We start from the raw sequence: 17,997 nt of genomic DNA on the forward strand, positions 1-17,997 counted from the left end.
GTACTCAGCCTCTGCACTCAACACAGGTGGTTGGTGTCCAATTCAGAGCTGGATGGTGGGGTGAGAGCGGGTCACAGTACTGGGTAGGTCTTACACTAAATGGATCAGATAGATTAGAGGTGGGCTAACACAGTGAGGTTGGACTTCCTAGGTGATGGCTGAGTCATGATCTGTTAAGAATAGGTGAGGTAAAGAAGTCAAAGATCTTGAACTGAAGCACTGGAAGAACTGAACCACAGGTTCTTTCTTAGCTCCGTGCTCTTTTTCTTCCACTAACCAGTTTTATCTCCACACCTTTATTTTCCAAAGTCACTCACCATATCCCCACCATAACAGGCCATTATAGGAAAACGCTGGGTTTTAACACAAGAAGCCTGACTCATAGAACCACACTTGGCTTCCTACCACTACAGGGTTTTAGTGTCCATTTTTTCTTAGTATTTTCACTCTTCTCTTGGAAGCACTGGTAGGAAACTAATCAATAGCACCTGACGTATTTGCACTTCACATCAGAACACAGAATACCCTATGAAACTTGTTATTGGAATTACACCCCCGATGTCACTTGCCAGGAACTTCCTAGTTGCTTTGACGTGTTCAGTTAAAATAGCTAAATGCTACTTCTGCCTTCATTTGCAGTCAGCACAGGACAAGCCAGCTGCAATTTGCCAGTCCTGTGGATGCATCTGGGCACCACTGTGTTCACGCTGGAGGGGTCCTGTCTGAGGTAGATGCTTTGGATGGCTCTTGTCTTTTATTAGGTCACCTGTGCCACTTGAAGACGTCATTTAGGGTCTTGCTGCACAGCAGAGAGGTCAGTGCTCGAACCCTTGCCTTGTAGAAATGCATGAAGAAGCCAGGCTTTTCCATCTTCAGAAAGAAAGAATTGATTATCAACCGGGTAACGGGGAACAAGAGCTTCAGCTGGTGGGAGGAAGTGCAGACAGCTATGTCATAAGAGCACGACTTTCTGTGGCTTGACTTAGGGCGTTTGCAGTGTTTCAGGGACAGAGCACAGGCTAAAGGAGGGTGATGAGCATAGAGTAATGTGGCATGCAGTCACAGATGTGCACGCAGGCAGTGACTGTCTCAACGCATCCTCCTAAGCATTGTAATAGCTAAAACGGGGCTTGGTGTATTCACCAGGAAGAAGCATTGCTAAGAATACCTGTCTTGCGCAGGTGATGTTCTTTCACCTTGTGTCTGCTTAAACATGTATTCAAAATCAGAGGGATGCCTGTGACACTAGCTGGATGATTCTGATGGTCAAAATTATGGCACTGATGATTCCTCCTGTTAAATCAGCTCAAAAAGCAAGTTTTCTTGAAGGATGGGGTTAGTGCACTGTGATATGAACTTCTGCTGAAACATAAAGCTGATTCCCATGTCCTAGGGAGCAGGAGAAAAAAAACCCATGAATCCTAAAGGAAAAGCTAAAAGACATCTGGGTGGTCTATGTGCACAAATGCCTCTGAAGGAGGAGGTGGAGAGAGAGAGGGAAGGATTGTCTGCAACCAGCTGGAAGAGTCTTCCTATCCAGAGCTTCATGTGCCTGATTTATGTTTGCTAATGGAAAGGAAAATCCTACAGCATCTGCTAGTAACACCCTTGTGTCTGGAAAGTCTGGTAATCAGCATGTTCTGAAACACGGAGGCTGTAGGGAATCCTTCTCGGGCTAAAATACAGTGTATGGAGCTTTCTGAAGTGAACAGTAACTTCGAAGACTAGTGGGCGAAGTGGATCTGCACGCTGTTGGGTTAAAAGCTTGCTCCTGTGAGTGTCTGCACTTGTAAACACAGAGCTTGTCCCATACTTCTTAAAGCAAAGACAGCACCTTCTTCTCTCCTGGTTCTTGCCCTTGATAGAAGGAATCAAGTGACATACCTCCCTGGGGAAGTGGTTTTTACACTCCTTCCTCAAATACAGATTTTTCGGAGAAGAAGAAAGCAGGTTAAATGCAATTAGTGGAGAAAATTCCATTAATGCAGTGGGACATTATGAAAAATGATACTTAACTACGGGTGAGGAAATGGCTTTTCTCCTCAGTTGCTCCACTCTGCCAGGTTCGTTCAGGTACTGAATTATGAAAGTTGATGGCACACTTCTCGGCTTGTTCTCATTAAGACCTCTTATCTGGATACTTTAGTGTCAGTGGATGCTATTTTTGGCACGCAGGTTTTGTAGATTGTGGCTGGAAGTTGTTCAAAATCTACCTCATTTTTGTCCCAAGAGGTGCACTGCCTCATTTAAAAGTGTAAATCACAAGCGTGCATGCCACCTTTGCTACGCACCTCCACTGCACTGTCCATTAGTGTGTGTCTGTTAGTGGTTGATGCTCAGCTAATGTGAGTTTCTTTCCCAAAAGGGAAAGATGTCTCATTGTAAAAAATTATATATAGATATACAGACATTTTTACCTCATCTGAGTCTTTTTCGGTGCATTACCTGAATCCTCAGGCGAGGCAAACGAAGCTCCTGTTATCTTCAGTGAAGTTACGCTCTGAGCTGAGTCTGGAGGGACATCCCAGTGTCTCTCACACACACGTGAACGTTTTTGGTAGGTTTCATGTTCGGTATCTTGGGAGTGTCAACTTGCTGTCAGCGAGTGAGCCTGATGATTGTGTTGTTTCGGACAGAGCATCTTTCATCGATGTGTTTGTTCATCACCTGGCACATGACACAAGGCAGGTTGCTAAGCACAGGAAGTCATTTATAGTGACAGGTGCTGCTGGCTCACCCTGTGTCACTGTCTGGCTTTTGCTTAAGCATTCCTAAGGCAATTGCAAAAAAAACACCTCCCTTTTATAGTAATATCCCCCATGCTACTTTATATCTTTTTCCAGTGGTAAACTCAGAGACAGGGTTTCAGAGAAACCTGACAGTCTGATGTACTCACCCCCAGGCGGGGCTTTTAGCAGCGGTGCTGCGGCGCGTGAGAAGAGGGCACGATGCCAGCACCGCTCGGCAGAGTTTCTGATGGTGCGGTCTGTTCACATATGCTAAGGGTAGCAGGTGATATTCAGCCATCTAAGAGTGGGAAGTCTCACATCTAATAAATGGTTGCATATCCAAAACCACATCTTGGCGATATTCTCCAGGTCTCCGTCAGCAGACTGCTTGTGGCAACGCCTGGGTGAAGACACCTCAGTACAGCAACTGAGTCCTGATGCGGATGGGAAACACGGTCGTTCTTGTTCCTGAGATGTATTACGCCTTTCAGCCTTTCCTTGATGATGTGGTCTGTGATTCTAGCGGACTGGTTTATTATACCCTTTTAGTCCTTTGGAAGTCTTTTCTGCATTTTCTCAAGACTTTCTAGGGTGACACCCATCAGTGCTACCATTTCTTCCTCTGCCACACACATTCTTCTCCCTCAGTTGTGTTGTGTTGCTCCTCCAACTCTGCTTCTTCCTTCCCATCAGCCTCCCTTCCTTGCAATATCCCTTACCTCAGCTATCTTGCTACACCATAGCTTTAGTGAAGCTCTGTTTCAGTACTAAACAAGATGTAAATAGATTTCTTAACAGCAAGCAAGACAAGGATCAGAAAGTTACTTTTGGGAACTCTTGAGAGTGTGTTCATCTGCGGAAAGGTTCACGACACTATAGGGAAAGTAGCTGAGAATCACCGTAATATACTTGGATTCATTGATGAAGAAGTTGTCTTTTGCAACACTTAAACAATTCTGTTATTACTGGAGAGTGACATTTCATTGCCAAGAGGTAGGCAAGCCAAGTCAAAAGAAATGCTGGCCGATTCCAGCTGGAGCCCGAGCCTGGTGACATGAGCGGGGGATGCTACCTGATGGAGGCGAACCTTTAGATTAGGTGAGCACCAACACCGCCTGATAAAGCTGACAACAAGCCATCTCAGTCCAGAGCTCCCTGGGGACCAGGATATGGCAGGGGGATGTCAGCCTTCCCTGCCTTGGCCTGCAGGTGTGGGCAGTCTGCCTCGCCCCAGGCTCTGGCCCAGTGGAAGGCGATTGGCACAGTGCTCACAGAAACGTACTTCTGCCGCTGGATTGTAAGGGTCAGGAAAAGGGGGCAAAGCGGGTGAGCGGCTATTGGATCAAGGTTTCTCTTGTGGGCCTAGGGGCTGCCATGTGAGACGCCAGTGCTGTTTTCTGACATGGGTTTGCCTTGTGCATGTGGGAGCATCTCCATCCTTCTAGCTCAGGAGAGATCTCAGTCCCTGTTTGTTCTCCAGAGGCAGTCTCAAACTCCAGCTCTCTGCCAGGAAGGGCAAATGTCACCTTAAATGCAACATGATAATTAGAGCTGAGGGAGAAATACCTCTCCCTTCCCTAGGAAGCTCTTGGGACTTAAATATGCTCTCTCCTGGTCCTTCTCGGACCATCCGAGAAGTCAACAAGAAATGCCCAAGGTAAAAGTTCACCACCCAGGAGCAGTCTGTGTGCCACTTCGTCCAGGCCTGGAGCATAGACCTGACCTCCAAACCATGGCAGAGGACCCCAATTCATGCTCATGAAGGCAGTGTGCTCTTGGTCTTCTCTGACAGAGCTCGTTCCCTTTGGATAAATGATGAAATAATCACTGGGACAAGGACCTGACCCATGGCTTTCCACCGACCAGGTGACAGCCTGAGCCCCGAGGTAACAAGGCCAGTTTTGCTCCAAGCCAGTGAGTCATCACTGTCTGTCTCAACAGGATCGGTTCCAAAGAGGGAGATTGAGAAAGGTGGGTCAGGAAAATGCCTGTTCCATGCTAGTGAGTGTTTTTTGTGCATGGTCAGGACAAGCATAATGCCAAACTGAAATGAGATGAGGAGGCTACATCTCCTTTCAGTAGTTCACACCCAAATGGAATTAATACAGTGCTTCTCCCTCACTCACAGGACCCAAATATCCATCAGATGGCAATTCACTGCCTCCCAATTCCAGTGTTCAGTAGGCATTGTGTATTCCATGTAGATACGTCATGACAGATGTCTTTCTTGCTTTTGATGCTTAGAGCAGTGAAAGCCAATGGCTGGGCTCCTTCCCTCTCCCCAACTCTGTTTTCCTTTTCTGTAAGCTATTTCCCACAATATTTGTTTCAAGTAGCAGAAGGAATTACACCTCTGGGATCTCCTAACGCATACACTGTAGTGTAAGTTACCCAGCCTCCTATCTGACAGCTAAATTGATTTCTGAAATACCCCCATAAATAATATTTACAGTGAGCTACAAAGTGCACCTTGCAGCTCCCCATAAACCTGACAGCTTTTCAGAACTGAGACCACTGTCACGAGGAACAAAGCGAAACGCTGAATCGCTGCTGTGGTTCTTCGCAGCCTGACGCGTGATGCGTCATGTACCAGCAAGTGTTGGCTTTCCCGCATCTCGTCGTGTTGGTGTTTCACATGACGGGTGGGAACCTTGGCAAGCACAGCCCCCACACCCCATATCCTCATCACTGCACGTTCTCCCCCGGGTCTTGCATTGTAGAAACAGGTGCATGTTTCCGCAGTTGGAAGGTTCTCTGGCGCCTGTGGCAGGGTGAGCGTTCAGCCATGCTTTCTAGATTCATGAACACGTGCCGTGCTCTACAGGTGTGGACATCACGACAAAGTGATACGTGGCTTAACACACACAGCTCTGCTGTTTGTCATGCATGTTTAAGCTTCTCTCCCCACTGTTCTGTCATCACAAACTGCCCTGGAGCACTTCTGAAAGCAGGGTGAGCAACCTCAAACCTCTCGCCTTTTTTTTTTTTTTTCATTTTCTTTTTTCCCCACATGATTTTTAATATCACTTTCTAAGGATTAATCATCAATGCTTCAAAACAACTCAGATAAAAAGGTAGAAAGAATAATTTCACTGGAAGAGACTGAGAGTGTTTCTGTAGAGGGGACAATTGTAGAAGAGCAAGAGTGCAAAAGCCTCCAAAGATGGTCTATTTTTTTTCATATGTCAAGAAACTGCTTTGAAGTGGTCTTGGCTCTGAGCAACAATGGTTGTAGATGCCCCAGACCTGACTTGAGATACCAGTTTCCAAACCAGCTTAGCAATGCCCTCAGCCTCCCCAGGAGTGGTCCTGGACCTGTCCTCAAGGCAGTCACATCATTCAATGCCCAGGTGTTAAGGCAGAAGGCGCTTCAGCTGCTCATTTTTCCCTTCTGGGCTTTAACATCCTGTTGAAAAATTCCTGGGAGCTGAACAGCACTTACAGGCAGGAACACCACTGTGTGCTCTGTCTCCTGGAGACATAACCCAACGTTGCTGCTTCATGCAGCACAGGGAATCCTAGAATGACAGAATGGGTTGGGTTGGAAGGGACATTAAAGATAGTTCCGACCCCCTGCCATGGGCAGAGACACCTTCCACTAGACCAGGTTGCTCAAAGCGTCATCCAGCCTGGCCTTGAACACTTCCAGGGATGGGGCATCCACAGCTTCTCTGGGCAACCTGTGCCAGTGCCTCACCACCCTCTCCGGGAAGAACTTCTTCCTGATGTCCAATCTAAACCTCCCCGCTTTCAATTTAAACCCGTTACCCCTTGTCCTGTCACTACAGGCTCTTGTAAAAAGTCCCCCCCAGCTTCCTTGTAGCCCCTTCAGGTACTGGAAGGTGCTATAAGGTCTCCCCAGAGCCTTCTCTTCTCCAGGCTGAACAAGCCCAACTCTCTCAGCCTGTCCCCATGGCAGATCTGCTCCAGCCCTCTGAGCATCTTCGTGGCCTCCTCTGGACTTGCTCCAAGTGGTCTATATCCTTCTGATGTTGAGGGCTCCACAGCTGGACGCAGCACTCCAGGTGGGGTCTCACCAGAGCAGAGCTGAGGGGCAGAATCCTCTCTCTCAATCTCCTGGCCAAGCTGCTCTGGATGTATGGTGCTTTCTTCAGACCTGCCTACAGAGATCTGAATCACACCAAAAATGGACCAAGAGCCCCCTTCTGAGTGCCAGCACCTGGCTCAAGGTAAGTGCACACAGTGCAGCTGAAATTCAAAATGGCTTAAGGCAAAATGTGAATTTTTCCCTTCCCAGTGCAGGGCTTTCCTTGTTCCTCCAGCTGTATCCATATGATCTAAATGGGCTTCCTCAGAGACCTTTACAAGCTTGAACCTGTACAGTTCTTCTCTCTTTCCAATGCATATGCAGTGCTCAGGATTGGTTGTGGAGCATCAGCCCCACAGATGGCATGGGGTATTCTTTGCTGTTGTCCCAGTCTGGAGTGGGGTTGGGAAGAGGAGTGCATTTAAAGCATTTGTTCACCAGGTTATTATCTCACGCAGCTCTAGGTCCATGGTTTCTGATTGGTCCTCAGCAGCCCAGAGGCACCAGTCCCAGCCCTGACGGCGTGCCTAAGCGGACACCACAAGGCACACATACCACGTGAGGTGGCCAAGCCTGCTGTAGCTCTGGGGACAAACTATCCATAGGGACCATGGCCTCTTGGAGCTGGATGGAGAACAAGCACATCTCCTGCATGTGTCTCAGGCAGTAAGTGATCAAGAAATACCACATTGTTCCAACACTCAAAAAGGCTCAGAAAAAAATGCACAGCAGCTAAAGCCCCCTCGGGGCTGAAACAGGCTGCACGTGAAGACGCTGCCTTCCAGAGCACGAGACCCCTCAGAAACTGACTCCAGCTATTCCCCTAGGACCAGCACAACAAAGAGGAAGTCTTACTTCTCACTGTGATTTAGCTCGAAGACCCCAAGGAGACAATTATTCATAAGTTACAGAGAAATATTGCAAAGAGCACAAGAAGGCAGCGTTGAAATTATAAAAATAATTTAGCTGTAATAGGATTTTTATAGACATCTAGGGCAGGCAAGGGACATGTCAGGATTTTATTAAGGGAAGTTACAAGTACAAGCCGTATCAAGTGCAAAAGCCAATGCTATTGTTATGGGAGAAGTAAACCTCCAGAAGTGTGTAAAAAAATACATGCTTGTCCTGTAATTTTGGCTTTCCTCACAACTGCTGTATCGCTGTGCACAACAGCTGAAGTGCCTAGCAGCCAGGTAAGTTTTTGTATGGTGTGATACAGCGAACGCATTCCCGTCTCTGGCTGACCTCCGTTTAGTGTGGCAGCAGCCTGCAGTAACGACTGTTAGAGGTCACCATTAGATCCCATTAACCTCTAGAACAGGCTGGTGTCAAACAGAAAATAACCATGTGTCTGGTGAAAAGGGCTACAACACCTTCACACGGACTTCGCGCTACTAGATCACAGGGTAGTGTCTGACTTGGCAGCCAATTCTGTTTCCTCTGGAAACAAGAGTGCCAGCACTGCTGGGGAAAGATGCACTGTCAGCCCAACTTGCACAGATGTGAAGGGATGGCCAAACTCAGTCAAGATGCTCCAGGGTCCCACCAGACCATAAAAATCACACTATCTCAGAAAGGAAGATACCAGTCACATGGCTGTGGTGGGAGGTTCATCAAACACTCATTACCCAGAGAGATTCCCACCACGGAAAATCAGGCAGCAATATCCCCGTGTGACAGAGGTGGGCAGTTAAGGACTTTGCTCACTCAGTTAAGGATGCGTAAAGGAACCCCAGCCCATGGTAGCCTCAGGGTGAGGGAATGTTGTTCTTCCTCGAAGGAGCAGGGGTCTCGATGGAGGTGGTGCATCCTCAGCACAGGGCCAGCCCTCAGCAGGGTGCTCAGGAGCCCTGCGAGCACCCCAGTGCCACGTCATCGCTGATCAGCAGAGCGAGTGGTTCTCCACAAGGCCAGGGGTGCTGGGAAATACAGGGAGCAAAAGTCTGGCTCAGAGACATGGTGCACCCAGCAGACACGTGCAGGACGGCTCCTTGCACAGCTTTCAGAGTCGCTGTCAGAAGGACTTAGGTCTGGAGAGTGGAGGCTTGAGTTGCGTCTTGGACCGCTTCTTTCTAGTAAACCCTTGCTTCTGACAAGCCGGGATTGCTTCTGACAAGCAGGAGCTTGCTTCTCAAGCTGATGCCAGCTTCGGCACACAGGTTTGTCATCTCTTCTTTGTCCCCTGTTTTCCTTTAAGCTTTGCTTAGGTGTGACGTAGAGCTGGTCAGTAGCTGTTCATGCGCTACATGAACGCCTGTAAGTTCAGGTGTGTCCATGAAACAAACACAGTCACCAAGCAGGAAAGGAAAAAGGAGCAGTGGTGTGTTCCTCCAAGACCTGACCCCAACTTGACTCAGCTGGGGTGTTGTGTCAGAACGATGCCGGCACGTCAGATTGTCCCCGTGGGGCCACGGTCCCACCCACTCTGCTGTATTTGGATGAACAGCAGAGTAACCAACGTGGCAGTGCTCCGCTTCACAGCGAGCCCCCTCCTCACACGGGCAGGGATCTTGCCCCTCAGACCTACGCTCCCAGGAATCACAGTTTCGTTGTAGAACATCTGCAAGTCTTCAGCACAGAGCTGTTCTCCTTTAGCAACATAAAGCATGGGCAAGTGCCCACCTGGAAACTTTGAAAAGCAGTCATGCGCTGGCCCTCCAGTTTGTATACTTTTAAAACAGCCAACATACAACACCAGAGGAGCCATCCAAATGTTGTGGTGTTCCTGCCAGCCCTGTTAGCGTCTTCCTCCACCCTCGTCCCCAGAAATCTCCTCCCCAGCCCACAGCTGCTCTCCCTGTTTGTGGCTGCAGCTGCACCCCAGTGATGGTCACACGATAACCCCAAAAAGGAGAAGGCGCTGGAGCAGACCGGCAGACCCTGCAGTGACTGAGGGGGTGCTCAGCAGACTTCAAGCCCACTCGGTGACTGTCTCGCCCTTGGGAAGGAGGCTACTTCGCAGCAGCACAGCCAGACAGCGGGAAATGGGGTGAGGGCCTGTCCGCCCTACACGGAGCAAGGAGGATCTCAGCAAGGCACTGGAGCTCTTGGGTGAGGTTTTGCTAGCAAAGTCAGAGACCCTTACAGGGTATAAGGGCCAATCTTTTAAGCAAAGCAGAAATTCGCTCCCTGGACTGATCCCCAGTGGGCTGGGCCTCACCCCGAGCTGCTCCCAACACGCATTGACAATCTGGGAGTAAGTTGTAAAATGCAACGGCTTCATTCAGAAGTCCTGGATTAAAAAGCTCCAGACGCATCATGCAGGACTGTTTCCAGCTAGACACTCCTTCCACACCAGCAGCAGCAGAAGGCAGGCAGAACCCAAAAGCACAGAAGGTACTCCAGAATTAATTGTCTGTGGGGTAACTTCAAGGAGGATCATGCAGTTCTCCAACTACCAGCACGCCTGTGACCTTGGCTGGCAGATCTGGAGTAGATTCCTCCAAGCTTCCCAGAGATCAGTGCCTGATACGGTTTCCTTTGAGACTGTGTTCAAAGTAGGTGTGAGAAGCTCTATTTTGAGAATAACGGCCATGGCTCAACCCCCCTTTCACCTCAGTGTGACATGACGATCACATCTCCTCTCGCTGTTTCTCCCCAGGCAGGCTCCATTTTCCCACAGACCTCATCAGTGATCTCATCAAAAGCAATCCCATCCGCTGTACACACCTACCCTTCAGGTGGGTCCTGACACGTCCTGGCAGGACCTACGGAATGGGTGGCACACCCAGGGACTGGCAGTGCTGCAGCTGTCCTGAGGATCACTGACGACCCTCCGCCACAAAGCAGGGACCTTCTCTGCAGCTGTAGGACTTTCTCCACCCTGTTCACTCCATGTCCCTGGGAAGGGCTGCTCTGGGAATGGGACTGCTGTGCGATCCTCTGCTCTGCTTCCCTCATCCACATCTCTCCCTTAACGCCATCTGTTTTCTTCGTGCACGACTTGATTGTCCACTTTTCTTCCACATTGCCCTGTTCGTTTTTGCAGCAATAATGAGATATCTTGTTTCTGTCAGGGAATGAATTATTCAAGGATGTGTACTGCACAAGGCAAAGGTTTTCCTTCAAAAGTATTCAATAATTAGCATATTATATTTGATTGTGGCTCTGCAGACCCTCCCACGTCTGGACTTGGGGCTGCTGGTTGAGGTTGGGAGGTATTTCCCTGTTTCCTGGCCCGAGGGACCTTCCAAGCAGCATTTTTTGTAGGTCACATTTTCCTGCGGCTTAGACTCCTTCATGGACATGTGAGCGTAGGATTTACAGCTGTCTGTATCCCTTCACTTCCCCAATTTTGACCTGGCGATCCAGTCCTGGTTAGTTCAAGTTTTGCCTTTCCTTTGCATAAGGGTGCTCAGTCTCCGTCATGGGATGACCCAGACATGCCCTGAGGACGCTCCAGTGTCTGTCTTCCATAGGAGCCATTCCTTCTCACTTTCTGAGTGGCCAATAGCCTGTCTACAGCGAAAATTGAAATTGCCCTTGGACCACTGTGGCAGTTAGAGACTTCTAGTCCAGTAAACGGACTACAGCCTTGCCACCCAGAGCATTCAACCTCCCTACATCAGCCCCGGCCCAAGTCATCAGAATGGCAAAGAGACAAGAAATGGAGTGGAAAAAAGAAGAGTGCAGGAGATGATTTTAAAAAAGTAAACGCTACACCCTAAACTGTTACTATATTCATCTTTGAGTCCACAGAAAACGTGGGTGTGATACAAATGCAAGGTTCTTTGGACTCACTAAATAGTATTGAGCAAATAAGGTCTGAAATCAATGTTCTGGGTAACTGAAAGTCTGCCAAAAAATGGAACACTTTATTTAATTGAATTAAATTGTAAATTGTATTTCTTACATTGCCTTGAGAAAAACATTTTCTTGGAGCAAAATTGAAACACCACTTAATTTCAGTTTAAACCAAGGAGACGGAGTGCATCATGCCAGATGTTCTGCTGTAAGTTCAGCTGCCAGGAGGGCGCATCGCAAAGTGAAGAACCAGACACTCTGACCCTACTTTGCTCTCCGTTCCGCGTATCAGGAACACCTGCCTCCCTCCCCAGCACGCAAGAGCGTGGGAGCGCGTTGTGTTAACGACCCATCCTGATGACGAAGAATGTTAAAATGAAAACATCATGTCTGTCTGCCAGAAGCTGAAGTGCACGGTCCCACTCTGATAAGGAGAGATGTATGAGCGTCCCCTTCCACCGACACCTGTGGTGATCACGCTTACCTGTGCCAAGGCCTTCCAAAGGAACAAGCAATTGTGAGTGCCCAGCCTGACACACTACAGAAAAGCCTCAAAGGCCTCAAAATCATAAGCCCTGAACTCAGCTAGGTGGTATTTTGATAGCCTTCGGCGTAATTCTGTAGCCTGCCAGGCTGAGCATATGCCTCACATCATAGATGTGTTTGGTCTGGGGTGAGTGGGGAGGGAAAGCAAATTAAAATCCCTGCAGTTAACAGCAAATTCTGAATGAGCCATAATCCTATCCTTCTTCGAACTCAGAATAAGGAATAGTACTCTGCCAGCATAATCTCCACGGCCCACAAAAACTAATAAAGCCAGGATTTGCTAAGTGCGTGCTCTGATTTTGCACCACGGGACATATTTTCAGCTAAAGTATTGAGCGCAAGGAACACCCATGGAATAATTCATGCCTGGCTGGAAGTCTGCAAGAGCTGGCTTCTCAACAAGGACAGAGCGCAGCCCAGAGAGCGAGACACAGCTGGAAGAGCAAAACTCACAGCCCAGCTCTCCAGCGCACCGCAGAAGCACAAGGTAAGAAATCCTCTCTGCCTGAACTTGGGCACAAAGCAGACAGTACCTGCTTTGGCTGGACATGGGGCCATGCAGAGATGCAAAGGGAGTGTTTCTTTGTCCTTTGCAGCATATGATTATTTGCTAATGGTCAAAAAGGTTAAGTGGTGCTTTTGGCATCTCCTGACTTTCTTTTTGGCTAGGATTCTTGAGTAGGGCTCTTACAGGACTCCCAGAGGAGTTGCATTTATCAATAACGACCTTGCAGACGAGGGGTGCCACAAGAGGACATGACTGAGACAGGGGCCATACCCTGTCTCACTGATCCGTGTTGCGGCCTTTGGCAAGTCGTATCACACCTCTTCTGGCCTCGCCTTTTTGCCTTATGGTAGGAATTGCTTCCTGAGGGGAAATGTCTCCTTCACACAGAACATAGTAATATGGTGCTGGTCTCATTACAGCACGTTAACTGCAGCTGAAATACAGGTAATTATATGCTCAGCTAAAGCAGTCAAACGAGTTAAATATTGTTAGATAAAACATAAGGTTTCGGGATCATCTATTTGAGGAGCTACCAGAAAAAAAGGACCATCAGTACTGAAGATGTTTGGCTAACAGGCAAATATTTTTTGTGACAAAAATGGACAGTTAAGCACCATGTTCTTCTCCATATCCCAGTAATTTCTGTAACAGTTCAGGTCATAACGGTTCCACCGTTTATGGAGGTGACAGTGCTTTTATTTTAAAAAAAAACGTAATGGAGAAAAGAGACACCAAGTTGTCAAACTCAAAGCCACCAGACAAAGGAGTAAAACACACCGTGACAGAAGATCAACACTAACTCTTCTTCCCAAAAGCACTCGGTAACATTTTTTTTCTCATTTTCACTCCCTTTACATCACTATTAAAAAACCCTTACCGTACTCTGATGCTGAGCATTTCCCCTGTGGTATCAGGTGCCACTGCAGGGGAACAAGAACAGGACAACAAACAGGACACCTCAAAGTCAGCCTGAACTGCACGCTACCTCCCGGCCCTGGGGATGTTGACTCTTACACACAACGTGGGCACAAGAGTGCTGTTTAGTTATAGCCACTGCTGCTAGTGCCTTGACGCTGTTGGGGGAAACGGGGAACATTCCTCACCCACCAAACATGGACACACCAACCGAGCAAAGAAATTAAAGAAACTTCTAGAGATTAGAAAAGCCACGGGGCTTTTGTACCTCTTGTTTGTGCCTAAGGAAACTTCACCAGGACTGCTTTTACTGCCAACAGCCACCAGAATGTCCTGGCCCGGGACCTGCTCGGTGGCAGTAACGGCAGGAGCAGCTCCAGCAGGTCAGCGCCTCGGGAGAGTATGTTCCTCCCTCAGTTACCCAACACAGAGCCTGATTCTCTGGGTGCACTCAGGCTTCAAAACTGTTTCTGTTGGAACAGCTTCTGCTCCTTTCAAACCCTATCGCAGCCCAGCTTCTGCTTTCCCTCAGTCTTAATGGTGATTTGCTCTGCAGGTTTCGGAATGGTATTTTTCCACAGGGAATGCCCTTTACCACCACCCATTAAACAGAAGGTGACAAATAGCATTTTTCCTCTGGGAGCAATGCCCACAGCACACACCTGAAACTGTTCAGGCAGAATCTTCTGTTTCCATCGCATGAGTTTGTCTGGAAATCCTGAACATACTCTTCCTCCTCCAGCAAAGGCTGCCAAGGGTTCCCAGGATCAGACTCCTAAAAACACACCCTGACTGTAGGGGATAACGTCCACAGCCTGTGAAGGTTGGAGGTAGCAGCTTTGCCTAAGAGGATGTTTCCCCTGCTAAAGTTGGTGCTGCTCTGTGTTTCAACATCCAGCAAATTACTTTCTTAAAATTAAAATAATGCTGTGCAGAAGCATGTAAAAGACAAGATAAATACTGTATTTTACAACACAGACATGCTACAAATCAAACTAATATTAAAAAAAAAAAAGAGAATTTAAGCAATTTAGGGGAGGGAGAAGGTCTCTGTCAAAAAAAGTACAACTAAACGTCCCCATTTTACCTTTGCAATCATGTACCTATTGGACTGAAGCTGTGATTTTAAGGTGTTACGCTGCACTAGAAAGTCAGTGCCTGCAGTGGGCTCGTTAAACCCCACCAACCTTCTCACAGCCCTGCAACCCAGCGGGAAAACCCCAGCCGTCCCTTTCCATGAGAGCAGAAGCAGACTGCGCACTGTCAAACAGCACGTCCCTAACTCTGTTTTAGGTCTTCCAGGTTTTCTTTTTCGTGGCTTAAAGGCTTGCCACAGGTCCAGCTGAAATGAAGGTTTCCTCTCAATAGGAGCTGCACCAAGCTGTAGCTGTTCAAGGACATTTTTGGTTTTACGGCTGACCACTGATTTTTGAGAACTTCATCATGTGGATGCCAGACTTGAGACACCTTAGAGTGCTTTCATTTCCAAGGGATGCTGAACATCTGACTTCTGACATAAGCCCCCTTTAAGATGTCTTAAATACCGGACGGCCCCAAACTACTGATTTTGGAGGTAAATGCTCACCATTTATAAATGACTGAATGAAAATGCTGTCCTTCGGGACTACTGTAATTAATTTCATCTGTTTGTTTATTACTTGGTAAACACAATAGTAGTTTCTACCAATACCTACAGATCCAGTGCAAATGACCAGGTATTGAAAAATCCCGACATTTACAATACACCAAACAAGAGGAGAAAACTGTGATCCATCACAAAATACGCTTCACACAAGAGTAACTTTTGCACTGTAGCTCTGAAATAAAACATGGGCACTTCTGCTTCAAGAGCTCTGGGTCCCCAGAACGCGGTCTCCTTTCTCCTACCTATGCTTGCCAAGGAGGAAAATCCAGGATACACGTATTGCTTCCTCCAGTGAGGAAAAAGCTCTCTACTACCTCTTTGCTTGGAAGGCCAGCAGTGGTGAAGGAGAGCACTGCACCCCTGCTTTTCAGAACAAGGTTGTATTTATCCCCAAAACAGGACTACATCATGTGCAGTCCTCCTCAGGAAGAATTTTATGTCCTGTCTTTCCACTTCCTGCTCTTTTTTGAAAGCAGCTCACTCTCTTCACATCACACTGGAGCTACGGGGTGAAGCACTTTCTTGGGATGCCAACTCGTGAGAGCAGAGGACAGAGTTACTGGTAGGAGCTAAGAGTTTGGGACAAACCTTGTGGAAGCCTGGGTGAAGGAGACAAAAGTAAAATGTTCACAGTGCTCCAGCTTCAATGCCTTTGCCACCTTGGGGACAGCACCCCGGGGGGAGTGGAGACCCATCGTACCAGACATTCTCCATGCTGTTGACCTCATTCCGGGCCGTCAGGTACATTTGGCCTCCATCTGTGTCGGGGGCCGGTGTATGAACATGTAGAGGAGGCAGTACGGGCAGAGCTTGTGCCCTTTTGAGTGCTTGTGGCTGATCTGGCTGTAACATGCTCTGCTCGTGTTCACCCTGTTTTCTCGCTCCATGCTGCCTGTTCTGGCAAAAAGCGACCCATCCTGTGACTCTTTGAGTAACTCAGTGTCACCAAACATGAAGTCCGCGTGCTGCTGCAAGGTTCGCGTGTTCAGGTACTGGCTGTTGCATTTCCCTGGACAGCAGGACTACGGGGCTGTCATCTCCCAGGCATCCCATCCTCCACACCTCCTCGTCAGAAAGGGAGCAGCAGACAACGCTGCGAGAGCGGGCGCCAGACATCCCGCCTTTGCTCAGGACTTTAAGCTTCTCCTTGAGCATCCTGGTGGAAGAGCTGAAGGTGCTGCTGGTGATGGAGAAACCAGCACCAGCATTCTTGAGGATCCGGTACAGGCCCCGTCGGATAGCGTGGAGGGATGTGACTAGAAAGTCAGACCCATCTGTTTTCTGGATGGTGATGTAGAAGTCCTCTGGGTGCTCGCAGAGCTTCACTGCTACGATCTGGAGCAAGAGGAAGGAGAAAGAGGCATTAAGGCACTCCCGGGACAGAAATGCATCGCAGGTGGGGAAGCCACGTTTAGAGATCCTCCATGCTCTGAGGAAACCTGCAACAGCTTCCACACCTCCCCGGCTGTTTGTTTCCGGCCAGCCTTAGAGTCTTGGGAAGAGGTTATACCTTTAACAAAGCACAAGAGATGCTATGAAACCCCGCGGTGTGAGGACGCTCAGACAGACCAGATCCATTTCACCGGCTGGCAGCACTTTTGCACCAGCTAGAGAAACCCAGGTTCAGAAGAAAGGAGCCAAATTCCTGGCTTTTTTGAAGTAAATTAAGGTTTGGGTCACACTGAGGTGTGACTCTGTGAAAAGGTGTGGCCTGTCACTCGGGTGTAATACTCTACTTTTGCAGTAGCGTGGTACATATGGAAACCTTTCAGGTGAAGAAGGAGGAGGAGGAGGAGGAGGAAAAGGAGAAGCAGCAGCAGCTTATTTTGGCCATGAGATGTCAGCATTGCAGTCAGGCTGCTTTAGCCTGCTCAACCTCCCAGGGAAACCTCGTTACAAGGATGTGAGCCGGGCCTTCTGCACTTTGGCCCTTAGCCACTGCAGTCCTTATTTTTGGTGTGCACACTGACATTGCTGGGAGCTCATTTCTGGAGAAAAGCCCTCTAATTCTCTGGATTCTCTTGGCTAGCTCGTGGACACATGCAAACAGCGTGTCCTTAGGGTGACGGCAGGAAGTCTTGTCACATGGCAGCATGAGGCAAAGGTTGTGTGCAAGTGTTAGTACGTGGAAATCTTTGTATCCCCCAGCGTTCCAAAGCTCCTGGCTCAACCAGAAAGGCAACAAGGTGTGAATTAGAAGAGATAACAGCTTTATGGAGAGAAACTTGGAAGGTCCTAAGACTGCAAGCATGTAAAGCAGGAAGAAATCCCATCTCTTCAAATTTCACGATAACTTAATTTGACCAGGGAGGCTGGCTTACTGTAAAAACAGTATTTTCCTAAGTTTTCTGACCTTAGTGATGTCCATGTGACCTCTGAGTCCTTTGATCATGCACCGGTATCTCCACAGGCTGAGAGCATGGACGGTGGCCTTGGGGTGTTGGGGCTCGCAGCACTGATGCACAGGTACTCAAGGTCATCATCTGAGTTAGACGTGAAGCTTGTTGAGCTCAGCTGAATACGCTAGAAAACAAATAAAGGGGATAAAAATAGCTTGTCATAGTGACATGCTGCCGCCATGTCTGGCTGAGAGCAACTTGGTGTTTTTCACAAAATGTGAAGAATTTAGGAAAGATGAATCACAGAGCTTCCCTGATGATTTCCCACGGATTTGTGCGCTGAAAACTCAGATTTGGCAGGAGGGGAACCACCATGGACTCACCCTAAGGCTGCCACAAAGCTAAAAATGTACTGCCACACGCAGCCAAAATAAAGAGGGAACAACGCAGCATCTTTTACCTTGCTGCAGAAACAGCGGGAAGATGATAATAGCAAAGTTTTTTCCTTGTTAATCGACTCAGGA

At 48.2% G+C, this 17,997-nt stretch overlaps 1 protein-coding gene across 1 annotated transcript; it reads right to left on the reverse strand.

Annotated features, from left to right (window-relative positions):
• Positions 1–762: 762 nt before the first annotated feature.
• Positions 763–17,657, reverse strand: LOC104508668 (uncharacterized protein KIAA1958-like; the record flags this gene model as incomplete). Its single annotated transcript, XM_010150370.1, is given in 9 exon segments — positions 763–870; positions 12,005–12,050; positions 15,723–15,830; positions 15,832–15,880; positions 15,883–16,142; positions 16,144–16,469; positions 17,488–17,570; positions 17,573–17,625; positions 17,627–17,657. Coding segments are annotated over 9 exon segments (1,064 nt in total), but the record flags the coding sequence as incomplete, so codon positions are not given.
• Between the last annotated feature and the right edge of the window lie 340 nt (positions 17,658–17,997).

This window comes from Eurypyga helias, unplaced genomic scaffold (genome assembly GCF_000690775.1).
Source record: "Eurypyga helias isolate BGI_N326 unplaced genomic scaffold, ASM69077v1 scaffold44394, whole genome shotgun sequence".
Taxonomy (NCBI): domain Eukaryota; kingdom Metazoa; phylum Chordata; class Aves; order Eurypygiformes; family Eurypygidae; genus Eurypyga; species Eurypyga helias.